Source organism: Zootoca vivipara, chromosome 6 (genome assembly GCF_965207765.1).
Source record: "Zootoca vivipara chromosome 6, rZooViv2.hap1.1, whole genome shotgun sequence".
NCBI lineage: Eukaryota > Metazoa > Chordata > Lepidosauria > Squamata > Lacertidae > Zootoca > Zootoca vivipara.
The window spans coordinates 75,133,926-75,160,407 of record NC_142589.1 but is presented as its reverse complement, the minus strand read 5'-3'; the positions used below and the strand labels follow the sequence as shown (position 1 = coordinate 75,160,407).

Sequence of the window (26,482 nt, the reverse complement as noted above, 5' to 3'; positions counted from 1 at the left end):
CCATTGATAGACCTATGGCAGGCATAGGCAAACTTCGGCCCTCCAGATGTTTTGGGACTACAATTCCCATCATCTCTGACCACTGGTCCTGTTAGCTAGGAATCATGGGAGTTGTAGTCCCAAAACATCTGGAGGACAAAGTTTGCCTATGCCTGACTTACGCACTATAAAACTGGTCAAATCTTAGCAGTTAAGAAAATGAAGCCACCCTGTTGTCTGAAAACAGTTAAACACACACTCCTGCCATAAAGAGGAGGTGGTCAAATAATTTATAAGATTTTATTGGAAAAAAACCATCATGTACTCATGTGACAAATCCGCCAATAATTATTGGCTCGTGTCATTCTTAACAATGAAGCAACTGGCATGCAGATGGGCTGCTCAGTGAGCTCGGCTACATGAGCGAGGGGTCAGCTGCTAACTCTACAGGGGGAAACGATCTGCACTGCTTTGACCAAATTTGTGTGTGGGGGGGGGAGCTTTTGGAGTGCACCAGGTTCAGTCCAAGTCTGTTACAATCCCATGAAGCGCTGTGCCGACTGCCGACTGAAACACTCCCACGTTACTGAGCTGAAATGCTCGATAACATGGAAGCAGCAGAACTGGGGGGGGGGGGGGATCTGCTGCCACAGTCCCAAACTCCCTGGAAATCAATGCTCCTTAAATCCCTGAAAACTGCTGCTGCTACTAAGGGCACACCCCTGTGAATATGTAGAGCAGTTTCTGAGGGGTGTTGCTGTTTTTAGGTGCCACTTCAAAGCTGCCAGGGATCTTTGGTGGGCTGAATGAGGCCCACGATCCACCACCCCTCCATCCTACACGATTGCTCCTTCAAAATACACAAGTAACCTTTTTGCACTTTGGTGCACTCGTGCAAAGCTTATTGCACTTGCAGAACACGGAACACTCTAAGGCCTGGCTCGTTTGCTTTCTGGAGAAGTGCTTGTTCCACCCACCCGAAGACAAACCCATCATCAGTGGTAACGTTGCAGCCAATCTTGAGCCCCCATGGCATGCACATCGAGTCAGGATTCCCCCCCCCCCCACGGGGGTTTTCCGCACTTACGCTGAACAACATCCATACCAGTTCCCAGCCACCCCACAGTTCTATGCAGATTTTACCTTCCTGAATAATCTGGAGCCACCTACAAGACTGGCATGTGGCAGGCCGTTATGTGCACTTTTCTCATCGCTGTTCAAACAACACAGCTTGCACAGCACATATGGGGTCAGGGCTTTCAAGACATTTCACACCTGGGGATGCTCCTCCCTTTAACAGCCTGGCCACTGAATGCAGCTGAAGGCGTTTCTGAGTCAGTGGTTTGACACCCACACACCTTCCTTCTCCAGCAGTGTTGCACGCTCAGCCTCCTTTTCAAATTCTAATCTTTTCCCTGCCGCCAGTTTGGAGTGGCAGGAGTAATTGTTCAAATGAGCTTTTGGAATCTTTGCAACCTGCAACCACCTTCTCTTCTGTGTGCCAAGACTCACACCCACAGCCTCTCATCATCGCAGGTGTGCTGCGTTCCAGCTGCAAGCCTTTGCAAATTCCTCCAAACTGCCCCGTAAGACACAAGTCTCGGTAATTCCAAGGGAGCACTCCCCCCCGGATGATATCTAACTGGGAAAGTAGCTGAAAACTGAATCCCTGTGACTGGGAGCTGATAGCCGTTTACGAGCTGGGTGCTGGGCAACCTCCTCCTTCCGATCCTCGGAGTGCCTTCTCTTCCTGGCACCATTCTCCTTCATGGCTTTCCAGCCTTGCCCTGTGGTCACTCAGCCTGCGGCCGTCAACAGATGCCTCCCGTCTCCATACAGGGATTGGAAGTCGGGATTGTGGGACTGCAGCTCGGACCAAACGATATGTGAGTGTTGCTGGGGACTGACCATGCTGGGGGCAGGCAGGAGGGTACCCTGGGCATGGCAGCTTCACTCCCCATCTTGCAGCAAAGCCACCCTACTGCTGCCTGACACCTCTTAGGTGCAGGGCTCAAGCCTACCTCAAAGGCATGTCTTTCCCCAATGGAGGCCCTGTTCTTTCGTACCCGTTTGCTGATTTACAGGTATTCAGATCAAAGGCGCTCGGCTTCAGGGTCCATAGCACAGTGTTAGCAATGCAGAAAATTGTCCGGGGCTCAACCTGGCAATCTCCATGTCAAATTGAAGCCCTCCTCTCTGCCCCCTCCCCCAGGTTTCTGCGGGATCTTCTGCCTTCCCTGCCTCACTTGCAAGGTGGGTGCGGAGTACGGCGAATGCTTCTGCGTCCCCTTCCTGCCGGGGGCTCTTGTGGCCATGCGGACGGGCCTGCGAGAACAGCTGCGCATCAAGGTACCCGTCCCCTGGGAAAGTTCCAGCAGATGATTGCCAGGAGGCGCAAAAGCGAGCTCTCCGGTTGGCACACGGGAGTTATAGCCAGGGTGAAGAAGGGAGGTGCAGGCAGGCAAGGAGACAATGATCCAAGCTCTGCAGCCTTTCGCACGATGGACGCCAGAGCTCTCTCCCACCACAGCAGCTGTTGCAGCAGCCCACTTTCTTTGTTGGGCTGCAGCCTGTCGTCTGGTGGAGTCAAGGAATGAGCCCTTGCCACTGGTCAGATGTAAGCTCGCAGCTCTTCCTCTTGACCGCGACATACAAAAGTCCAATGGGGAGAAAAGGGAAAGGTTGCCGGATTGGTGCAGTTTGGCCAGAGGACAGAGTTTGGGGGAGACGCAGGCTGCTATGCAGATCCAGGGGGCCTCATCTTGAGAGCACATCCTATCAGTAGACAGTTCCCATCATGCCATCCCTGCTATTTGTCGGAACTGGTTTGAGGAAGGTGCTGAGAATTCTGCCGAAAACCCCTCTACGGAACAAAAGATGGAATGACTGTTAGATTGGGTTTAAAGCAGGCAATCTACACAGGCTATTTTCAGTCTTTAATCTGGGGACAGTGGGGAGGCGCTTGGAGGGAGGAACGAAGACAAGGCTTCCCCCGACTGATGGTCCTCTCCTCTTCCACAGGGCTGCGTGTGCTGCGATTGGTGTGCTTTCTGCTGCTGCTGCCCCTGCGCTCTGTGCCAGATGGCACGAGAGCTGAAGAGCCCATGTTGTTAGTCTCATCCTGAGCTGGACGCTCTGGAACCCCCTTGCTGGTTGGCCCCGTTCCCTACTGCGTTGGGGGTGCTGTGGGGCTCAGGTGCCTGGAATGAACTGAACCAAACCACTCAGGAAAGCTTTGCATCTGAATTGCAAAGTGCTGCCAAGTTGGTTTCCAGCTGACTGGTGAAGCGCAGGCATAGGAGAACTGCAAGCTTTGGACTGTCGTGGCTTGTGGCTCTCATTGGACTTCAGGTGTTGCTTCACTAAGGACAGTCACAACCATCTTTTCCAGTGTGTGTGTGTGGGGGGGAAGAGCCACATCACCTTCTCTCCCCTGTGTGCACATAGGAAGTTGCTGGCGTTGTAAATAAATGGGGGGGGGGGTTACAGCTCTCCTCCTGCAATCGGTTTGGCAGCAAAGGATCTCGATTCTTCAGCTTCCAGGGGTTGGGTCCAGGAGCTGCATACACAAAAGGCAGTTGACTCAGTACTGTGATGAAACATCCCTGGGAAGTGAAGCTGCGGTTCTCAAAATGCTGAGCAAAACGGAAGGGCCAGTTGACTTCAGTCACAGAATTGTAGAGTTGGAAGGGAACCCAAGGCTCATCTAGTCCAACCCCCTGCAATGCAGGAATCAAGGGGCTAAAGCTTTTCCTAGGCTGTGCCATTTGAAGCCGCGTGACACGTGCAAAAAGGCTTGGCACAAGCCCTTCTCCTTGGTGCCCTAGCATTGTAGTTACAGTGAGTGTTTCTCAAACCTTAACCCCAACTCCCCCCCCCCAATAGTCTGAAGTGGTACAATACATGAAAAGCTTCTATACGCCATCTCTTCAGCAACCTGGAGTGCAGGCTGGGGGCTGATGGGAGTTGTAGTCCAACAACATCCAGATGGCACCAGGTTTGGCAACGGCCCATTCAGCACTTGATTGTGTCGACCCCACAAAACCGCCTCCAGCTCAGCTATTTTGCCAAGGAAGGCAACAGTGTCAGGGAAACTCTATTACCTTCTGAGGGCTTTTGGTGTCTGTGTGCAGGGGGGGTGGGGTGGGTGGGCAGGCAGTGGTGGCCAAAGGCCTGTAACAAAAGTAGGTGGGCGGGAAGGGGTTAGAACACACAAAAAGGAAAACGACACTGAGAAAAATCAGAGAGGGGATGTCAAATCCCCTCTGCAAACAAACACATGGAGTTTCCTTCCGACAAACCTGTCCCTGACTTTTAATGCAAAAGAAGAATTGGGCTGGTAGCCACTTGCTGGCCACTCCCTCCTGTGCAGCTGCGCAAGGAAGACGGGGGAGGGAGCTGGCGCTAGAGAGGACCCCTCCCTTCCTACACCAACACTTTGGAGCTGCAGGAGTACAGCAGCGCCCTCTGGTGTCAACGTCTGTGTTCCATGACATGATAACTGGAGATGCTTTCCTTGCCTTTCACCCTCAAAGGTGCTTCTCCTGTGCACCCCTTCTAGGCCACCTCCCTGAGGCGAAGAGTGGGCGGCACAAGCAACAACTCCCCTTCCGAAGCCTGGCAGGGCTCCCCCGGCAGCTCAGAGGGACATGCTCGTGAGGTTCTCGTGGCTGAGGAGTCCTTTGCGGGAGCTGCTGACTCCGTGGCTGCTGCTGCAGTAGTCCTGGAGATTGTGGCGCAGGGTGACAAGGGCAGAGCCCAGGCAGGCACGGTTGGGGGCCTGCAGTCCTCCAGGCAGCTGGAAGAGGACCGTGGCCACCCCGGCCATCCCATCGTCCGTCGGCTCCAGGGTGATGGGTCCCACCCGAAAGCTGGAGTATGAGTAGCCCATCAGGTGGGAGAGGAAGGGCTCGGAGCGCCGGAAGTGGGCCACAGGGTAGGGCACCTCGTGGTATGGCTTCAGCCGGCTGGGCTGGGCAGCGGCCAGCGCCGGGTGCTTGTGGGGGCGCGCGGGGAGGAAGACCAGCTCGGCCGCAGCCCCCAGCGCATCTGGCTCAAAATAGATGGTCACTTTAGCAAAAGGTCGGCTGGCCATCTTGGTCATCTCCTGCAGGTGTCGCCGCTGCTCATGCCTCAGGTCCAGGAACTGCTTGACCTTCCAGAGCAGGACACAGACGGAGAGGAAGAGGAAGAAGCAGGAGAAAAAGACGGAGAAGAAGACGAAGAGGTCGATGTGGGCCTGGTCTTGGCGGAAGAAGAGCAGCCCCTGGGACTCAGTGACGTTGGGGCTGGTGCCCCCGATGCCCAGTAGGATGACGTAGAAACGGCTGGATTTCAGGGCGTGGATCTCGTGCGGGTAGGTGATGACCACTCGGTCGCGGACAGCTCGCACAACCAGAACCGCTTGCTGCTCCCGCACAGTGATGTAGGTGATGAGCCCGTGGGTCCGCGCTTCTCGCACGGCTGGAGAGGGCTGGCTCCCGTTGCCGAGGCCGCTGCGCCCACCCGCTTCTTCCCCCGGCGGCACGACACGCACCGAGTGGAAGCCCGTGGCCCGGTCCACGTCCACCACAAACATCTCATAGGAGGTGGAGATGTAGACATCCACCCCGCCAAAGGTCACATCGATGGTGATGCGGATGTCCACGTTGGTGAACTTGGGCTGGACGCCGAAGAAGACAGAGCGGCCGAGCAGCAGGTTCTTGATGTTGGGTTCATGGAAGCAGTTGAGCTGCGACGTAGGGTCAAAGCAGCTCTCTTGGTCCACAATGATCAGCCGGTAGCACTGGTGGCCGCCCACTGGGTTGCCATGGAAAAACTCACGGCACTTGGCGCACTGTTGGGGGCAAGGGGGAAAAGGCAGGTCAGTTTAGTGGGATTGGGGCATCACGCAAGCTGTCTCAGGCCCATCCTACCCAAATTCTTCACTCTATGAAAGGGGTGCAAATTAAACGACTCTGCACTGTTGCTTCTTATACCAAAATCTTCACCACTTTGCTAAATTGACTTTGCTTCTCCCAGTCAAAGGGTGGCACCAGGGCCGTCTTAAACGCCCCTGCCGCTGTGGTGCGCCGGATCTCTCCGGCGCCCTCCCGCCCCGTTTCCCAGCGCGGTGGGCGGGTGGGCGCAGCGGCGGGCGGGCAGGCACAGCGCGATCTCTCTGGCGCCCTCCCGCCCTGTTTCCCAGGGCGGGTGGGCGCAGTGCGCAGCGCGGCTCCCACAGGCGCAGCTGCGCGGCAGACCGGCGGATCGGCCGGCCAGCGGGCGGGCGCAGCTCGCGGCGCCTTTCTGGCGGGCTGGTGCCATGGTGCCCTGCGCCACCGGGGGTCTACCTAGAGCCGGGCCTGGGTGGCACAAGGTGTTCTATAGGTCCTAGAAATGCCCCATAACCACCACATCATACGCTTTTGCTGTCCCTGCACAGATTTACAACACAAAACGGTCCCTATTGGCCTTCCTGTCAAGATTAGTTGTCCAAATGTCACAGAGGGGATGGCAAAAAGGAAGTCACCTACACCCTTTTTATCTCCTAACAGAGGTATGTGATTTCTGAACAGAGAATGGTGTTCTGGTTATCACGGCAAGTCACTATCAAGAGGCTACGTAGGTTCATGCAATTGTAGCCCAACACAAAATCATGTGGCAAGGAGCTCCATGGGTTAATTATGTGCTGTGCTCACAAATCTTTCCTTTGTTTGCCTGGAACCTTCTGCTGACGAGTTCTCCTGCATGGCCTGGAGACAGGGATGTACCTAGGGGTTGGCTGCTGCCAAGGACACAGGCCTCGGGGGCCACAAAAAGTGTCCCTCTCCACTCTGCCTGCCCATCTATGCACTTCCCTGGGCTGCTACTCCGCTGCTCTGAATAGCTGGGCAAGGTATGCAACCTCCTCTGGGTGCCTTGGCAGAGGAATGTAGTTGCTGGTGAAAGCAGGTGAGAGCTGCAGGAGGAGGAAAAAGGGAGGGAGGGAGGAGCCAGAAGGTATAGCAGCAAGTAGAGGGAGGGAGGAAGAGGAGGGGAGGCAGAGCAGAGCAGACCCAACCCTGATGGCTGCAGAGGAAGTCACCGGCAAAGCACGAAAGGTGACAAAAAGCAAACTTTTTCCGTTTCTGCTACATGATCTCTCCCAGCTGAGACACCTCCTTGCCAAGAGGGCAAGGAAGCCCAGATACACCTCTGCCTGGAGATACTGTGCTTGGGAGAGAAATGATTCTGTCTCCTCCCCCATGAATGATCTTCCACGGCTCCCAGTTATCGCAGTGGGGATTGTGCAGGAGAACCTCTGGATGGACTGCGCCTTATTCCGTAAGCTTCTTTCATCCCTGCCAAGGACCCGCCTCCTGTGGCCACAGCCCCGCCCCTCACCTGTTGCTTATAGCAGTCCTTTTTGTCTGACTGGGCACTGTTCTGGCAGCCTCCCGTCTCCGTGTTGTTCTGGCAGGGGCAGCCGGTCCCATCCAGCTCATTGCATGAGTCAGCGTGGCCGTTGCACTGGCACCTGGGAGGAGAGGGGTCACAGTGAGACACAAGAACATGGGAAGAGCCTTCCTGGACCAGGGCAACGGCCCATCCAGCATCCTGATCTCACAATGGCCAGCCAGAGGCCTATTGAAATCCCCCAACCACAAGAGCCCTCTCCCCTCTTGTGACTTCCAGCGACCGGTATTCAGAAGCATTATTGCCCCTAGGGAGATATATGCATGGCCCACCCATTCCCAATTCCACTGGTTTTTAAATGGACCCTGAACATAAGACTATAAGAACAGTCCTGATAGGATCCAGCACATCCTTGTCCGGGATCCCGGCCAACCAGATATTGTGGGATACCTGTTTCTAAGTGCTTTTAATATGTGGCGTTCTCTGTTGTTTTTACTGCTGCCGTTGTAGCGTCATGAGGTTTTATTGATACTGCATATGAAGGGAAGATGCCCTGGGATAGGTTTTGCCCTAGAACGCCGTATACGTTTGCTTTATTCTTAATAAATAAGAACAACTCAGCCTTGGCCTCCCCCGCTCCTTACTTGGTGCACTTCCCCTCCAGCAGGAAGTAGCCGTGCAGGCAGCTCTCGCATTTCTCCCCAAAGCTGTTGTTCTGACAGTTCACGCACACGGCGGCGTCCTCAGCTGGCCCTTCTGCCACCCATTTGGGGATCTGTGGGGAGGCAGGGAGACGAGCAAAATGTGACATCCCACTTGTGTTTTCCCCCCTGGCAGCAGACTAGGCTCATGATCCTCTGGTGCATATTCTGATCCTGTCTGCTCGGGAAACGTGAGGCAACCCACCCCCCTCTCTGAAAGGCAGTTGGTTATAGTGGAATTGGGCTTCACGTAACCTGCCCATCACTTGCACGCTGCTGCATTTTCATTAGACCTAGCAGCAAGTGTTTCATGTATTCTTGGGGGCAAAGGCCAGCTTCAAAATGTAACTGGGAAATATATATTTCGAGGAAGGCAAGGAGCCTTAAATCACTGCCTTTTCTCAAGAAAGGAGATTTATTTCTCATGCAGAGAAAAGTGCACAGCGTGGGTGGCACTGAACTACCTTGCAGGGTTGCGAAGAGGATAAAACGGGGAAGAAGAGAACCCTGAATGTCACCTCGAGCTCCTTGGAGAAAAGGAGGGATAGAAATGCAAGAGTTAAAACTATGTTTTACTCAGGGGAGCCCCGTTGAAATAAATGAGCGTGGCTGAATTGGGCCCATTAATTTCAGCAGGTCTGTGCTGAGCAACTTTGTTGAATAGCACCCCATGCCGGCACTAGTGACAAGTGCTCATGCACCTATTTTACAGGCACACAGAGGAGTAACCAAAAATAGTACCTGTTCAAAGGTGTGGCTATGATGCAGTAAGCACAGGAGTTCTGCACACAACGAAGGTACCAATATGCATTGGATTCTCTGAAGAATAGGGATGCACCCTTTTGACCTGGCAGGTCTCCTTCCACCAAAAGAGCCGCTAGCCGTTGTCCCGGCAAGCCAAGCCCGGCTCCCCCACCGCTGGCACTCACCAAGGCCGGCTCCAGTGGGAAGCGGGCAGGATCCCGGCGTGCTCTCTCGTACTCCTCCCGTGTGATGCACACATTGCTGTTTCCCCGGCAGAAAGTGTTGCAGGGGCGACAGGAGCCGCCGCTCAGTGCTGACCCCACAAAGAGTGGCTGGCATTTTTCACAGTGCTGCCCCTGAGGGAAAGAGGCAAGGGGGCAAGAGTTTGGCACAAACACGCAAAGCGAGCAGCGGTTTGCCCTTTTCGGCCTCCCAGGGAAGGGGGCTGCCCCTCCATTCTTCAGGAGGCCTTTAGAGGGAGGCAAGTCCATGCAAGAACACAGTAGCACAGGGATTTGAGAAGCGGCTTTCTACTGAGTCTGAACATTGGTCCATCTAACTCAGTCTTGTCTACACTGACTGGCAGCAGCTCTCCAGGCTGCTTTCTACTGAGTCTGACCATTGGTCCATCTAACTCTGTCTTGTCTACACTGACTAGCAGCAGCTCTCCAGGCTGCTTTCTACTGAGTCCGACCATTGCTGCATCTAACTCAGTCTTGTCTACACTGACTGGCAGCAGCTCCCCAGGGTGTCAGGTAGGAAGTCTCCCCCAGCTCTGCCTGCAGACGTTGCTGGAGCTTGAACCTGGGTGCTTCTGCATTCAGGGCAGATGCTCTCCCATCACAGCCCAGTGTGAACCCAGCTGCAGATCTCCTCTTCCAACTTGCCTCCGCTCCAGCCCTTGCACCCCCAGCTTCTGCCCTCTCCTTGTGCCACTTGGACCCTCCCAGCCGCCCGCTCCCCTCACCATGGTGTTGTTGAAGCACTGCAGACACTGGTCCTGGGCCTCCACCCCCTGGCAGTTGCTGTGCTTGTTGCACTGACACTCCACGGAGCAGTTCTGCCCCACATAGCCAAAGTGGCACTGGCAGGCGTTGGGCTCCACGCAGGTCCCGTTCACGCAGCCCTGCTCACACACCGGCTTGCACAGCCCCGTCACGCTGCAGGGGAGAAAGGAGGACGCGCAGCACAATTGGTACACAGTGTGTGCAATCCCCAACCCCCCGGTGGAAATTCTGCAAAGGTTTCCCCACACGCTGGTGTTGCCTGGCTAAAAAGAGTGGCTAGAAATTGCTCCGCCTAATAGCAAACTTGAGTGGTTTTCTGTGCATCGGTATGGAAGTGAAAGACAGCCACAAAAAATTAAAGGAGTGGCTGCCCCTATTTGGGAGACATAGGTACGCAGAATTATATTAAAAAGAATTTTAAATTAATGAGATTTTTTGAAACCCACAAAACCTGCCCAACAAGAACCTGTGAGTTTATAGCAGGGGTCAGCAAACTTTTTCAGCAAGGGGCTGGTCCACTGTCCCTCAAGACCTTGTGGGGGGGATGGACTATATTTTTTGGGGGGGGGGAATGAATGAATTCCTATGCCCCACAAATAACCCAGAGATGCATTTTAAATAAAAGCACACGTTCTACTCATGATAAAAACACCAGGCAGGCCCCACAAATTTTAATTAAAAGGGCACATTCTACTCATGTAAAAACACGCTGATTCCTGGAACCTCCGCGGGCCGGATTTAGAAGGTGATTGGGCCGGATCCGCCCCCCGGGCCTTAGTTTGCCTACCCATGGTTTATAGAATGTGGATAGCCTCAAGCAGCCTTTCTCAGCTCTGAGTCCCCAGATGTGCTCAAACCACAACTCCCATTACCCCTGAGCTCTGGGCCAGGCCGGCTAGGAATGATGGGAGTCGTAGTCCAACCAAAGTTGAGGTTCCTAGAGGGACAATCCTCGGCTTCACGTCTTGGTTTGCTTGGGCAAAACAAACCATAACCAGTCCAGTTCAGGCTTAACAGGAAGCAGAGATTGTGCTTGCTTTGTTGCTTATGCAGGGAGGAGAGCGAAGCAAGAACCTCTGCATTCTCAGTACAGTACTGTTACGCCATCAACAACAGTCTGTTGTAATGTACAGACATAACCTACGTGTGTTTACCCTGAAGGAGGAAGGGGTGCTGAAGGGACAAGGGATCCCCTCGATTTGGGAGGGTGAAGCTGCGGCAAATGACACCCTCCATCAATGGAGGTGAGCGGCCGGTTCGTGCGCAATATTTAAAGAGGCCAGGGTAGGCAGAAGGGATTTCACATATCAGTTGTCTGAAACGCAGTGGTTCTTAGTAGAGCTGAGGCAGCTACAGCCGAGACCACAGGCTTACAGTTCCCTCCTTCATCTCCGCCCCCCTCCCACGGCACTCACTTGTCCAGCGTGTAGCCGTTCTTGCAGGTGCACTTGTAGCCGTGGGGCAGGTCGTTGCAGTTCTGGGTCTCGTTGCAGTCGTGGTGCCCGTTCAGGCACTCGTTCTCAGGAGGGCATGCCATGAAGGCCCAGTCTGCTTTCAGGCCACATGACTCAACCAATCCTGCAGGGGGGCGAGAGGGACAGGAGCTGCTGGCAACCCTTAAGAGCAGCTGCCCCGAACCTGGTGCCCTCAAGCTCTTCTGGGCTGCATCTTGCAACCGGCTTCTATCAGGGTCTCCACTTAATCCTGGGCAAAGGGCTTCCCCAGACCACAAATAAAGGGAAATATTTCTGAGAACTGCTATTATTATCATCATCACTACTACAGGTGAAACTCGGAAAATTAGAATATTGTCGAAAAGTGCATTTATTTCAGTAATGCAACTTATTATTATTTATTTTAATTTTAATTTTAACAAATGCTTTCCTTTGGAAATTCCACAGTCATAAAACAAATAGTGACAATCATACAAAAATAAACATTGCTATGACATTTCATTAATTACATTCCATTTACAATTGACCCGCCTTACAACAAATAATTACAACAAATAAAGGCTTGACATATCTTGCTTTGCATGTCATGCATCTATCTCATATATTGGTTTCACCTTTTAAGTTGCGTTACTGAAATAAATACACTTTTCGACGATATTCTAATTTTACGAGTTTCACCTGTACTACTACTATATTTCTATACCGCCCTATACCTGGGGGTCTCAGGGCGGTTCACAGAATAAAATCAATATATAAAATCACAAAATACCTAATAAAAATAAAAACAACAACCCAATAGCCCTCCTCCCCAAAAGAACACATCGGATCAACCAAAGGCCTGGTTAAAAAGGAACACTTTTACCTGGCGCCTAAAGGTGTATAATGAAGGCGCCAGGCAAACTTCTCTGGGGAAAGCATTCCACAGACGGGGAGCCACTGCAGAGAAGGCCCCGTTCTCGTGTTGCCACCCTCCAAACCTCTTGGAGAAATACCTTGCTTGCAACAAGGATTTGTGAGCATTACTGCCGGGCCGCCACTTCCCATGCCTTGTCCTGTGCTGCTTTCCACACTCCTCTCTGAGAAGGTGCCATTGGCCCCACCCCACCCTTATCCCCAGTTCTGCTCAGTACGTACCGTGGTGAGGACCGCTCCTCCCTCCCTCCATGCACCGCCCTTTGCCGTTCTCGCCACGGAGGCCGCACCAGCCGCACCGGGGCTGCTGGATGCAGAGGGCGCACTGCTGGAAACGGGAGCAGGACGGGGTGCAGCTCTCGGCCCCACTCAGCACTCGGCCGCACATCCCAGCTGCGCAACGCATGGGCAGGTACGTGGGGCTCATGCACTGCAGGGAGACAGGGGCGGAAGAGGGTGCATGTTAGAGCTCACGTCTGCGCACTTTTCCCCATCGAAATCCTGCACTGTGAATAAATGACGCAGAGGAGCACTTTTTTTTTTGCAGAATTTCCGCAATCACAAGGGACTAAAACGAAAAAGGTTGAGAGATGCCCAGGAATCTCCCCAATCTACAGAATAATCCTGTTCCCAGAGGAAGGAAGGAAGGAAGGAAGGAAGGAAGGAAGGAAGGAAGGAAGGAAGGAAGGAAGGAAGGAAGGAAGGAAGGAGACACTTTCAAGAGGCGGCCTCTTCCGCCACAGCCTGCTCTCAGCTCCCCTGCACCCCCCAGGGATTACCTGCTGCAAGCTGACACTCCAGACACACTGCTGCCAGCCCCCGTCGGCCCCCTTGGAGCTCAGGCACTCCCCACAGATGCTATGGTTGTGGCACGGCGTGGGGCAGGCCAGCGGAGGCGATGATTCCACTGGCATGGGGGACACGTTGAGGAGAGAGTGGCTGAAGCAGGTCCAGTCGTAGGTGGGCTGCACGCTCAGGATACGCCTCGTCTCCCCTGGGCCAGAAGTGGGAGGAGGAGGAGAGTCAGCGGCGGTGGCCTTTGTGGTATCTGAGACGCTGCCTCCTTTTCCTCACAGGCGGCCTTACCAGGAGGCAAGGCATGTTGGCTGTTTCTTGGAGGATTCCTAAGGGCCATTTAAGCACTCAGGGGCCTGATTTGTGGGACGTGTGCACAGCCCCCCAGAGAAATAAAGAGGAGCTCTGTGCAGCTGGGGCAGGAGAAATTCTTGGGGAACTGTGCAACATGCTGCTGTCAGGAAAGCTGCTTGGATTTCTTTGTCTTGGGGATCCCCTCACAAACCAAGTACAGCCATACCTTATTTTGTGGCCGGGATCCGTTCCGGAGCCCCGGGCCACTAGCCGGAAAGGACGCAGGGCAAAGCGCTGCGTCTGTGCATGTGCACGGAGCAGTTTGCGCTTCTGTGCATAGCACGATTTACTGTTTCTGTGCATGCGCGGGCAGCAAACCCAGAAGTAACCAGTTTCGATACTTTTGGGTTTGCCATGGACGTTCGCCGGAATGGATGCTAGACGAGGCGGACGTTCGCGGAGGTATTACTGTAACTACCAATTAACATTGCTCTTTTCATCAGCTCCCCCCAAACGCTTCCATTCACCCTTCATTCCATCAGTGGCAGATCTTGAGGTCTGAAATTTGGCATGGCCCCCGTCTCTCACCTTCCATTCTACATCATATTTGCAGCATCCCTGAGGCTCTGTGACTGAACTGCTCCCCTAAATCTGCCTCTGATTTCTTATTGGTTGTCTGACCAATATCTGACTTAGCGTGCTATTCTGTCCTGAAGAGCCCAATAACATAAGATCAGGCCATTGAGCCTCCTAATCCAGCACCCCGTTCTCACAGTGGCCAACTCAGGCAGGTCCCGTGCACAAGAGCAGTCTCCCCTCCTGGGGCTTCCAGCCACAAAATCCACATTTGCCTCCTCCTTGCACTCCTCTGCAGCCCCTTCATTGCAGGTCTTTCTCCCTCTGCCTGCAAGGCTCATCAACGGTTCCTCCCCCCCCCCCACCAGCCACCACATCTAACCCCTCACCTGTGCGCTTGAACTGCCGCGTCCACATGCACTTCCCAGAAGCCGTGCACTTGGCGCAGTCGGAGGCCTCGCACGAGATCTCCGAACAGTTGCTGGCGACGAAGATCTCGCGCTGGTTAATGCGACAGTCGTTCTCCGAGGTGCAGCTGCCGGTGCTGCCAATGCAGGCGCCCTCGGGGCAATTGGTGCACCACTTGCACTGGGGTAAGGCCTGGGGGGGGGGTCAGAAAACAAGGTCAAAGCCTCCCCAACTGGGGCGCGGTCACTACAAACCAAAGGATGGTGACAGTGCTTTTCCCCCCGAGCCCTTTCCCTGCTATAAGCTTGGCTTATATAAGCCTATTTCACAAATTTACATATTCATATAGTTTTTATTGCATAGCTGTCATAAACCACTTTGGGTTTTAAAAGTAAGACAGCAGTGTGCAAATATTTTAATAAATAAACTGGCACTGTAACCTTTCTGGCGCTCGGTGTGTTCTGAGTAGCATTGATGCTGATCTGCAGGTGGAAATTAGGGGTTGCAATCAGATCACTTTCCATCATAGAATTGTAGAGTTGGAAGGGACCCTGTGGGTCACCGAGTCCAAGCCCCTGCAATGCAGGAATCTCAACTAGATCATACATGGCAGATGGCCATCCAACCTCTGGTTAAAAACCTCCAAGGAAGGAGAGTCCACCACCTTCCGAGGGAGTCCGTGCCACTTTTGAACAGCTCTTGTTGTTAGAAAGTGCTTCCTGGTGTTTGGTCAGAATCTCCTTTCATTGGTTTGGGTCGTAGCCTCCAGAGCAGAAGAAAACAAGTTTGCTCCATGACCGCCCTTTAGAAATTTGAAGATGGCTATCGTATCTCCTCTCCCTTTCCTCATTACCAGGCTAAACAAACCCTGTTCCTTCAACCGTTCCTCATAAGGCTTGGTTTCCAGACCTTTGATCATCTTGTTATTTTGGGCCTAGTTCTCCAATCTGTTAGGGTCATCTTGAACCCCAATTCTGTCCTCAATCCTTTTTGCCATTTCCCTCTCCCTGTTCTCAGAACCCACTTCCTTGGGACACGCTGGAATACCTGGGCCACGCTTCAAATTCCGCACTTCCCTATCATTCCCCTGCACCCAATTCGGGGAGCGTCGGGAACTGGAGAGGTGGGGATTACGTGCTACTACAGTGTGATCTGAAGGCCACCACCTGCCTTCAGCACTCCCTGAAAAGTGAATGCGGAAGTGCAGAGTTTGGGAGCCCCGCAACCTCCAACACAGAAGGAAGAAGAGGGTGCTCCCCAGGCAGTGCCAGAAGGAGGGCTGGGGGCTACTCACTGGAATGCCCAGGCTGTGGGCCATGGCACGTGGGTGCTGGGCAAGGCACTCGCTGCAGGTCCTCAGCCGGCGGCACTCATCTGCGGACCTTGGGGTAGGGAAGCAGGAGGTCCCACCCGAACATCCCTGCCTGCAGGAAGGAAAGGAGAGCAACCAGGAAGCTCAGTGGGGGGGGGGCTCTTCCAAACTCTCCCTATTTGCTCAACCTTCTCAAATGCATGATCTGCACCCCCCCCCCCCCGATTTATTTATTTATTTATTAAAAGGGAGTGCAATTCTCTAAAATGAGAGGCTATCATGATGAATCACATTGTTAAAGGAGGCCACATCCATCTTCCTGTAGGCCTCCAGAGGACTACAACTCCCATCATCCCTCACCTGCTGGCTGCGGCTGATGGGAACTGGAGGTCAACTACATCTGGAGGGCTACAGGCTCCCCACCCCTGCTCTAAACAAATGGGGGGGGGAGATGGAAAAAGTTTATGGGATGAGAGCAAACAAAATTGGCTTGTGTGGAAACAATGAGAGGGAAATAAAGATGGAAGAGGACAACCAAATTAAGGGTCTTAAGGCAATTCACACAATGAAAGAATTAAGAAAAGGTGGTACGATGTTCCCAATAAGCAATTCAACCATCTATTAGCTGAGATAAAAAGTTAATCAGTTTGGTTATGGAATTTGATGTATCTATAGCAGTACAAAGGTTTGGTTAGGCTGAAGAGAGTTTTTGGCAAAGTTGAAGAACCTGGAAAACGAATTAGCAAGGGAGCAACAGGAAGGGGAGCACTCATGTGTACTTTATGGGAAATTATGGGTCTAGGAGTGAATTTTTTGGCAGAGGATTCAGTGTCTCTTCTGTGCAGAACTTTATGAAACTACGCAGCACGAATATGAAATCCGTTTGCTAACAATTGTGCACTCCCTAGAATGGCTACATTTCAATAACCTGAAGGCACCTGACGGTGCTTTGGCAGTGCCTCATTTTAACTCCCACGACTACTTGTGCATCTCCTGCCACCTATGAGCTCCTCCCAAACAGCTCCAGCCCCCAGTTCTTCTCTCCGCTCTTGCCTAGTCCCACCCCAACTGCTAACCACACCGTCCTGTTTCCTAACAAGAGGCACGGTCCGGCCACTCTCATCTTTGCCATTTGCACAGACTCTGCCCCTCCACACCTCTCAGCAGCATCCGCAGAGAGGCAGCTGGCGTGGCACCAGGTGCAGCTGGCGTTAGACCTGTTGCAGGCTTCTGGACTGCTGAAGATGAGGCAAGGGTCGGAGGGCACAGAGAGAGCCACCATACGCCCCAACGCCACCCCGTTGAAGCCCCCGGAGAGGTAGATGCGCCCTCCAACAGCGGCCACGGCGTGGGCAATGGACTCCATGATGGGCTCTCCCACGACTGCTTCTGCTGCAGAGGGGAAAAGGAAACGCACAGGTGAGCAAAACTGGACAGAGAACACACAGGGCTAAGGACATAATTGCACCTACGTAGCCAAATGGAACAACTGAAGGTGTTCTTTCAGAAAAGTATGGAAGGAAACGGCTTGCAAGGCAAACACTGAAGATGAGGAAGCACTAGGGAACTTATAAAACGGCAAATGGGAAGGGGATCTCATCCTCCAGCCAGCATGGCCAGTGGACAGGAATGATGTGAACTGAAATCTGCTGACATCCGGATGGCCAGAGGTTCCCCATCGCTTCACTAGATATATGAATATAATTTCTACAAGGGCCCTGCCCCGACTTAACACTGGGCAGTCTTCTAGACAACTGAAAGCACTTTGCAGGCCACACACTCTTCCCTGCACTCACAAAGGCGCCCTTTTCGAGGTCAGAGCTAACCATGGTTAGCTTTCTATCTACAATGAAGTGCTAACCATGGTTGATGCGAAACGAGTGCGTGCAAGCAGCTTCAGAGATGGATTTGCCACTAGCTTGATTTGGCAAAAACTCGAATAAGCACAGCTAGCTGAAATGGAGGGATAGAGAAATACCCACACTAGGCAGCAGGAACTCCCTATGGGGTGCCCTCCACTACCTAATCATGGATAACAGGTGGGTGCATGTCTACAGTCAGTCAGTCCACGTTGTGCGAGGCTCACTTACTCTCTTTTATCACATGTGCAAACATGGAGGGCTCGAAGCCCCAGGGATCTGTGGCAATCGATTCAAATTATGAACCGATAAGGTATTGTTCCGTTGCAAATTATAATGACTTGCGCCATTTATTCTGCATGTCAAATAGGGACCAGGGAGTATTATTTGTACGGAAGCTCAGATCATTGGGCCACAGGCTGATGCGCCTGGGGTGCCAAATCCTATACCTCTGATCTTACCAAAAAATCCATCCCAGCCCTGACCTGTGCTGTTGGGTAGGATCCAGGTGTTGCAGTTTAGCTGGTAGAAGAAAAGGTGGTTGGTGAAATTCTCGCGTTCTGTGCGCCCTCCGATCACCACCATGGTGTCCTTCAGTACTGCTGCAACGTGGAAGAAATGAGCCAGCGGCTGGTGAGGGAAGGAGGGTGTCAGGAAAGATGGGAAAGAGGCGTTTAGTATCAGCACATCACAATTCTCTCCAATATGAGCCTCATACTCCACGGGGACCCTTCTCAAGCCCATTCTTCCTGCCGGATGCTCTGCTCACCCGAAAGACAGAGATGGCTAAGCTCTTGCTCTCCAGGACAGACTGTATTATAACACCAATTCTGTTCCAAATATACTGGCTGCCTCCATTGACCATCCAAAGGAACAGAGCTGGTTTTGACCTTTAAACCTCTGCACTGCTTAGGACCCCAATATCCTCCCCACCCCCAAACAAAACCCTTGTGGTTAATGCAAGAAAGAGCTGGGGTGGGTTTGGAGGGGCGGGGATGTAAATTGCGCCGTCACTGAAATTGCAAGGAGGAAAAGCACCCTCCCTGGGGAAACGACGGCTCTGTCAAGTGTTTGCAGGATCCTGTGCTCATCATGGCCAACCTATACCAGATAACTTGCTCGGGAGGAACAACAAAATCTTCCGCAGGAAAGGGAAGACAAATTGCCGATAGTGGTTTAAGGCTTCAGCTGACCTCCTTATCAGGCTGACTCACACCCAGGGGATGACAAGGCCAAGCGTGCATTACACTGTTCTGTGCAATGGTTTCGCTCAAGGGAGCTGGCTCCTCCTCCCATATTGGGTGGGGGGGAGATCCTGGCCGTGAAGTTACTGGGGAAGGGCAGTAGATCGTGGGGGAGAAGATCGGCTTTTCACGCAGAAGATCCCAGGCTCAGTTCTGGACCAACTTCAGATAGGATTTGGAAAGACCTCTGCTGGAAACCCTGGAGATCTATTGCCAGTCAATGTAGACAGTATTGAGCTGGATAGCTCTAATTCTGCATAAGGCAGCTTCCTAGATTCCTATCTTCCAATCTCCATGCCACGTATTTAAACTTCCTGCTTAATTGTGCTTTGTGTGAAGCAGCAGAGTCATTGGGATTGTCTACCTCAAACACACAAACTTCTTGCACTGAGCTTGCCTACGTTCTATGTGATCTCGCCTCTCCTAGCATGTATATGCAAAAGAGGGCACACACGATACAGGTGCACGCGCACACACGCGCACGCACGCACGCACACACACACACACACACACACACCATTTTCTCATTCCCTCAACCCGTTCTGTCTTTTCTCGCTTTCACTATCCTACATTTCCCTGCAACACATGGAATTGTAGAGCTGGAAGGGACCAAAAGGGTCATCTCCCAATGCAGGCATCTCACGGACAGTGCTAAACAGACCTCATAATTCATTCTGGGCCTCAGGGCTGTGCAATAGCAGCACCAAAGATGGGCAGAGTATTCACACTGGGAAACTCTCTGGTGATTTCTCCGTACCAGAAGCCCTGTGTCTCTTTGGGGAGGCTAGTACTTTACAGCACCCTGGCCGCAATTGTTATATTTCTGCCCTGGCAGTATCTCACCTTTGGCCCCTGAGATGGAGCCAGCAAGCTCCAGGTCAGGTTGGGATAATAAAGGCTGTAGAGCTCAGGGGAAGCAGAAACCATCTCCACGTGGAAGCGATGGCCGCCAAAGACATAGATGGCATCCGTGCCCTCGTGGTACACAGCTGAGTGTCCGTACAGGCCTGAAAAGTAAGTTCAATACCAGGTGTTTGTTTGCTGGGTGGCGCAGGGGGCAGGGTTTGTGTTTGATCTCACTAGTGTAAATATGGAATCAGGCACCGTGGGACATTTGCAATGTTTCCCAGCCTGCAAGCCTGCACACCTTGCAACTGTGGCACGAAGGATTGCTGGGATTCCTCTCTAAGAGCTTTTAAGAAGAGGCGACTGTCTCAAATCAAGGCAACCTTGCCTTTTCAATAGGAGCCTCCCTGCATTTTTTGGCTCCGTAACCACCTAATTATCCCCAGGGCCCCACAGCAGGTTGAAAGGATCCCCTACCTGTAGGGGGCGTTCCAGCCTGGCTCCCAGCACGCCAGCTCTCCGACACGACGTTATATTCCAGCAGTTTCTTGTTGAAGCCGTTCTCAGGGGAGTAGCCGCCGATGAGGAGCAAGGAAGAGCCACGCCGAGCCGTGAGTGTGTGACCAGCCACGGCTGGGATGAGAGGGTCCTGGAGAAGTCGGGAAGGGAACAGGGAAGAAGAAAAGTTTGGATTTGATATCCCGCTTCATCACTACCCGAAGGAGTCTCAAAGCGGCGAACATTCTCCTTTCCCTTCCTCCCCCACAACAAACACTCTGTGAGGTGAGTGAGGCTGAGAGACTTCAAAGAAGTGTGACTAGCCCAGGCATCCCCAAACTTCGGCCCTCCAGATGTTTTGGACTACAATTCCCATCTTCCCCGACCACTGGTCCTTTTAGCTAGGGATCATGGGAGTTGTAGGCCAAAACATCTGGAGAGCCGCAGTTTGGGGATGCCTGGACTAGCCCAAGGTCACCCAGCAGCTGCATGTGGAGGAGCAGAGACGCGAACCCGGTTCCCCAGAGTACGAGTCTATCGCTCTTAACCACTACACTACACTGGTTTCAAGGATCCTGTCACACTGTCAGGATCCAGGGCGTAGGAAAGAGAAGGGCACCGGGCAAGGGTGTGGGGCACAGCGTTCCTTTCTCTTTCCACCAATGTGGATTCATCTGCAGCAATACTGGTGGAATGTGAGGGGGCCGTTTATAGGCTAAGACGGATTCCTTCCCCTCCACCATGGGATGGCCCAGAAGAAACCAGTAGGCTGCATCGTGGAAACAGAGGAGCATATGCCCCGTGCTTTCACCCCAGGCCTTTGCCCTGAGACCTCCCGCACTCAGGTCCTCTCTTCATTTCTCTATCGGTCATGCAACACCCACAGTTTCCGATTGGGCAAAGGTACAAGCCCAGCTTGGCAGTGTCCCGGAAGCCTCTGGTTGCCTGCTGTTGGAAGTGGACAGGTCTGATCTGGTTAACAGGGACCTGCCAACTGCTCGCAGTCTAAATGAGAGGGGTTACCTGCACAAGCCTCCATTGCAAAGTTGTGAGGTTGAGCAGCCAGAAGTCGTTGGCCACGCCGTCGGTTGTCAGTCCACCAAGCACATACATTGCCTTGCAGGAGGGGATGTAGGCAGCCGCGTGAAAGTAACGAGGGTTGGGCCCTGGGCCTCTGTCCTCCGTCCCTGCCAGCATCTGGGTCCAGCGGCGCTCGGCAATGGAGTACCTGCGGAGAGACAGCGCCCTCTGTGGTCAGGATGGGAAAGGCAGGGGCGACCCATTGGAATAAGCCTGATGAGGGGAGGGTCTCTTACCTGTACACGTTTCCCAGCATCCCCTCTCGCAGCGACATGCCCCCAAACATCCAAAGCGTGGTGTCCGGCCCCTCCACCATGGTGTGGCCCAGGCGGTGAAGAAACCGGCTGGCTGTGTCCTTGAAAAATGCACAGGTGAGAGTTAGATTAGTGCTGGAATCAACTCCAGAGCATCCCCCTTGTCCTGGGTTCTGCACCTATACCCACTTAGTGGCTGGTCACAGAGACCCTGAGTGCACAGAATCACAGAACTGTAGAGTTGAAGGGACCCCAGGGGTCATCTAGTCCAACCCCCTGCAATGCAGGAATATCAGCTAAAGCATCCATAACAGATGGCCATCCAACCTCTGCTTAAAAGCCTCCAAGGAAGGAGAGGCGATACCACCTCCCGAGGGAGACCATTCCAACTGTCAAATGACCCTTACAGTCAGAAAGTTCTTCCTGGTGTTTAGCCGGAATCTCCTTTCTTGTAACTTGAAGCCATTGGTTCAAGTCCTACCCTCCAGAGCAGGAGAAAAAAAGCACGCTCCCTCTTCCATGTGACAGCCCTTGAGACATTTGAAGATGGTCATCATATCTCCTTTCCCTCTCCTCTTTCCCAGGCTAAACAGCTCCTTCAACCATTCCTCAAAAGGCTTGGTTTCCAGATCCTTGATCATGTCGGTTGCCGTCCTCCTCAGACAGAGGACAAACTCCTTAGATGCTCCGAGTGTGTAATAAGCCCAAAGCACAGCTATTTTCAAGAGCAACATTGCTCAGAGCAGCAAAACTGTTATTTATTTAATGCAGTATGCGCTCAGTGATAAATTACCCATTCTCATGGCTCAAAGAGGCCCCAGGCCAGACAACAGATAAAATGAACCAAAAAGCTAATGTCAGAGGGAGCCTTCGAGGGGTGGGGGATTCACTTACAGCTGTCAGCTGGGTGTCGATCAAGGTCTCCCAAATGATCTTGCCAGCATCTAGAGGGATGGAACAATCTTTGCCGGCAAACTGATCGCTACAAACACACAGACCCAGGTTCTAGGGAAGAGATTGGGGGGGGGGGCAGAGAGACAAAGAAGGGTGGGAAGACAATGAGACTCGCAGGAGGAAGCATATGCATGGCGCGCACAAGTAACTCCTGTACTTTCTGGAGATTTCCATCTGTCTGAGCAACTAGATATGACTCCTGCACTTCGACCCACAGTCTGATTGCCTGCTTTTCCCTAAGGTGCAGCCTCAAGACCACCTCACCTATGTTCAGTTACCCAGCCTGCGACCATTCTGCTCAGCAGGATACAGCCAACCCTGCTTTTGTCATGCTGTCTTGCAAGGCCCTTTGGACGTACCGTATCATTGCAGATCAGGCCTGGAACTTAATGCCTTTCTAGCTTGTGAATGCTTTTTGACTGGGCACCCATGTCAGCTCCTAAACTCCCTGGGCAGAAACCAATTGCCTTTCCCCTTTGCCATCGCGGCCACGCTTGCCCCTGGACCTTTCTGAAATATTTCTGCCCTTCATGCACACACACACACAAACCAAACCCCCAGGGCTCACCCTGTTGCAAACCCCCTGCCCCACGTAAGCACTGCAGTTGCCCGGGCAGATCTGAAACTGGCAGCTGGGCCCCGTGTAGCCGCTTCTGCAGAGGCAGCTCCCCTCCTGGCACTCCTGGTTGGGGTGGCAGCTGGGGCGGCAGCGGTGCACCGTGTAGGTAGCGTTGAAGCCCGAAGCCTCGGTGGAGTTGGCCTCGTAGTAGATGACCAGGAGGCCTGCAAGTACAGGGAGGGAGAGAATTGGAGGAGCAGCATTCCTAGGTCGTGGAACTGCCAAGCTGGAAGGGACCCTGAGGATCATCTAGCCCAACCCCCAGCAATGCAAGAACAGGCAGTTGTCCCGTACAGATTGATTGAACCTGCAACGTTATCAGCACCACAAGTCAAGGTAAAGAGGTAAAGGTAAAGGACCCCTGGACGGTTAAGTCCAGTCAAAGGCAACTAGGGGGTTGCAGCGCTCATTTCGCTTTCAGGCCGAGGGAGCTGGTGTTTGTCCACAGACAGCTTTCTGGGTCATGTGGCCGGCATGACTAAACCGCTTCTGGCACAATGGGACACCGTGACGGAAACAGGAACGCATGGAAATGCAGTTTACTTTCCCACCACAGCAGTACCTATTTATCTACTTGCACTAGCATGGTTTCAAGCTGCTAGGTTGGCAGGAGCTGGGACAGAGCAACGGGAGCTCACTCCGTTGTGCGGATTAGAACTGCCAACCTTCTGATCGGCAAGCCCAAGAGGCTCAGTGGTTTAGACCACAGCGCCACCCGCGTCCCTATACCACAACTGAACTATCCAGCATGGAGTAGAAGGATTCAGACTTCCTTTATCAGGGCGAGAGTGTGGAGGAACGAAGCAGGAATTTATATTGTGTTCTAATCTAGGGGCATCCTCAGAAGCATTGCAGGAGTTCTTCAGTGCAAAGTTTGCAGGCGGTTTTCCCTGAGAGTCAGCTTGCCTATCATTACAGGGGCTGCTCCACAACACACAGCCAAAGAGATGCCTTTCGTAAGCTTTCATTGCCTCTCACTAATGGGAAAGGAATGGAACCCTGTCTTTCACATAAAGGTATGTGATTCGCCATAGTCAAGTCATAACATGGGGCTAAGTGGACCACTGATCTGGCTTGCAAACAAATTCATTAAGTTCACACCCCGCATCAAAACTCTTGAATCCAACCTCCTTCCTACCTGATACGGCCTCCACAGTGATGGGACGTGGACGGCCCTGGCCGCAGAAAGCCCCAATGAGAGTGCGATCCAATTGGATCAGGCCCGTGTCCAGGAAGTCAGGAAGTCCGTCAAAGGCATAGACATAGTTATTCTAAGGAGAAAGCGAAGGGGAAGCAAGCATGAATTTCAGTACCAGCATTGGATCTAACTTGCTTCAAAGAGACGCCAAGTTTTTTTTAATACAGCCCTCTGGTTTCTCTTCTGTGACTTCCCAACAGGGGCTCTGGATCAGGGTTTCCCAGACTTGGGCCTCCAGCTGTTGTTGGACTATAACTCCCATCATCCCTAGCTAGTAGGACCCTGTGGTCAGGGGTGATGGGAACTATAGTCCAAAAACAGCTGGAGACCCAAATTTGGGAAACCCTGATCTAGATGAAGTTCTCAAGTGATTTTTCATACCCATTTCCTGCAATTACTGCGCTAAAAGCGAGTTCACAACAAATATATGCTTAGAGAAATAGGCATGCATTGTTGGGACAAGATTTTGTGGGCGATTCAGCAGCACGAAATGTGGGGGGGGGGGAGGTATTTGCCCAGTTTGGATTTTGTTTCGTTCAGGACTGGGCTCTGTTAAATAAACTGGGAGAGATAAAGGAGGGTGGTTAAAATTCTTACAATGCCACTCTAATCTTTTGCGCCAATATATCATTGTAAGAGATGGGGATAGATTTCAAACTTCCAGTGCCCCAAGGAACTGCCTCCCCCTTAAAAAAAACAAGGCTTCATGCTTCTAGACATGTTTTTGAGAGATAGCAGTATGTTTTTAGGCAAAATATTCCAAATGCCATAGAAGACAGTAGAATGGAGAAGCTTTAGTCATGTCCATCTCCTCCTGCTCATTTCTGACGTATTATTTAAATGACAAGCATCTGCCTCTGGAAGGTATCACTTGCCTACAGAATCAGCCCCCTTGCCCCCATGTGTCCACCCTCTGTGCTCACCATACAGAGGGTATCAGGTTGAATAGTGAGGGTGATCGTAGGGCAGATCTGCTCAGGCCGACAGGGCTGCATGTCCTCAGTGGTCGACAAGACCCAGACGCAGTAGGAGAGCCCACCCTGCGGGGGGCCCCCAGCCCGCTGAGAGCTCAACGACGAAGAGGAAGAGAGGTTGGCAAGCAAGGAGCGCCCCACGCACTCCTGGTAGCAAACGCCCTCGTTTCTGGTGGATAAAAATAAAGCAGGCGGTAATAGCGCAGCCATGGCACTGCCAAAACAAATCTTTTTGGTTTTGTCATGCAGGGCTGCGCGAAGTCACCCTGCCCTTTAAAGAACTGCTAAGTCTGGCCCAACCTAACAGACATTCTGAAAATACAGCATGGCCCACTTTGCATCACCTTGGCCTTTTGAGGAATCGGCCAGGAGGCTTAAACAGTGCTTTGTTTCAGTGATTTGCAGCGTGTTTATTTTTAAAAACCACCAACTCTCTTCCCACCCTGCTAACCTAGGGCGGGGAAGGAAAAGATGGCCCATAATTAGCTTCCGCAGACGCCAGTCTGTCTCGGAGGTAAGCAGAAAAAATGGGAGATGGCAATTACTCCTCCAAATGTTAGGGATGAAGATTGTAAAGCTAATTTGCCTAACCCTACTGGAGCAAGGGCAGCATTCTCCATATCAGAGAATTCTGCAGAGTTCTACACAAAAGTGTATAACTAACCTATGCAATTATGCACACGTTTTACTTTATAACTTATTCTGGTTTTGCAAGTCCGTGAGAGAGGCAAGCAGGCATGGAAGGTACTAAAGCCAGCAGTGGCAGCAGCGAGCAGCACCCTTTCAGGTATACCATTACACCATCATAATATGACCAGAAAGCTTCCGTTACTTTTAAAGGAGTCTCAATTCTGCTCCCAGTCATGTTCTGTGAGTTTTCTTTTTTGCAATGGACCAAAGGCATGCACACAGCCCTATGTAAATACTTCCTGTTCCAGAGAACTGGAAGCATATGTGTGTGTGTGTGTCAGTTTTTGGTTTTTTGCTTGTACACGACACACACCAGGGAGCAGTTTGATGCATTTTGCACCTCTTTAATGACATGCGAGAGTTTTGCATTAAAAATATGCAGTTTGGGCCCAAATGAAGGGCGGCCAGAAACAAAAGACCTTTAAAATAAAGAATATAACGACACCAAACATTAATAGAAAGTTTGATGGTTCCCATAGCATGTATGTTGGGAAAGTTCTGTGTTTCTTTGTTTTTCAAGAGGCAAATCTTTGGAAAATCGGGGAGCTGCAGGCTGTGGAAAAAGCAGTTCAACACAACTGCTTTTATTGTGAGCTTGGCAAGTGCCCCGGTGGTCCTCAGCAACCACCAGGAGAAATTTCAAAAAGTGGGAGAACTAGAAAAGGTGGGCAAAGTTTTGCACAGACCAAATGAGGAACTGCTTTGCC

The 26,482-nt window shown here is 52.3% G+C and overlaps 1 protein-coding gene across 1 annotated transcript in view; it reads right to left on the bottom strand.

Annotated features, from left to right (window-relative positions):
• Window positions 1-256: 256 nt before the first annotated feature.
• MEGF8 (multiple EGF like domains 8) overlaps window positions 257-26,482 on the bottom strand; it is a 54,897-nt gene continuing 28,671 nt past the window's right edge. The window contains exons 24-43 of the mRNA XM_035117353.3: window positions 25,035-25,254; window positions 24,052-24,184; window positions 22,863-23,077; window positions 22,235-22,345; window positions 21,323-21,441; window positions 21,030-21,234; window positions 19,986-20,157; window positions 19,506-19,669; window positions 17,904-18,048; window positions 16,717-16,951; window positions 15,542-15,671; window positions 14,229-14,439; window positions 12,954-13,168; window positions 12,397-12,604; window positions 11,224-11,386; window positions 9,769-9,961; window positions 8,987-9,157; window positions 8,001-8,131; window positions 7,345-7,477; window positions 257-5,815 (exon numbers count right to left, since the gene is read on the bottom strand). Of these exons, the coding sequence (XP_034973244.3) occupies window positions 4,619-5,815; window positions 7,345-7,477; window positions 8,001-8,131; window positions 8,987-9,157; window positions 9,769-9,961; window positions 11,224-11,386; window positions 12,397-12,604; window positions 12,954-13,168; window positions 14,229-14,439; window positions 15,542-15,671; window positions 16,717-16,951; window positions 17,904-18,048; window positions 19,506-19,669; window positions 19,986-20,157; window positions 21,030-21,234; window positions 21,323-21,441; window positions 22,235-22,345; window positions 22,863-23,077; window positions 24,052-24,184; window positions 25,035-25,254 (4,471 nt within the window). The 3' untranslated portion in view covers window positions 257-4,618. The remainder of the gene's footprint in view (window positions 5,816-7,344; window positions 7,478-8,000; window positions 8,132-8,986; window positions 9,158-9,768; window positions 9,962-11,223; window positions 11,387-12,396; window positions 12,605-12,953; window positions 13,169-14,228; window positions 14,440-15,541; window positions 15,672-16,716; window positions 16,952-17,903; window positions 18,049-19,505; window positions 19,670-19,985; window positions 20,158-21,029; window positions 21,235-21,322; window positions 21,442-22,234; window positions 22,346-22,862; window positions 23,078-24,051; window positions 24,185-25,034; window positions 25,255-26,482) is intronic.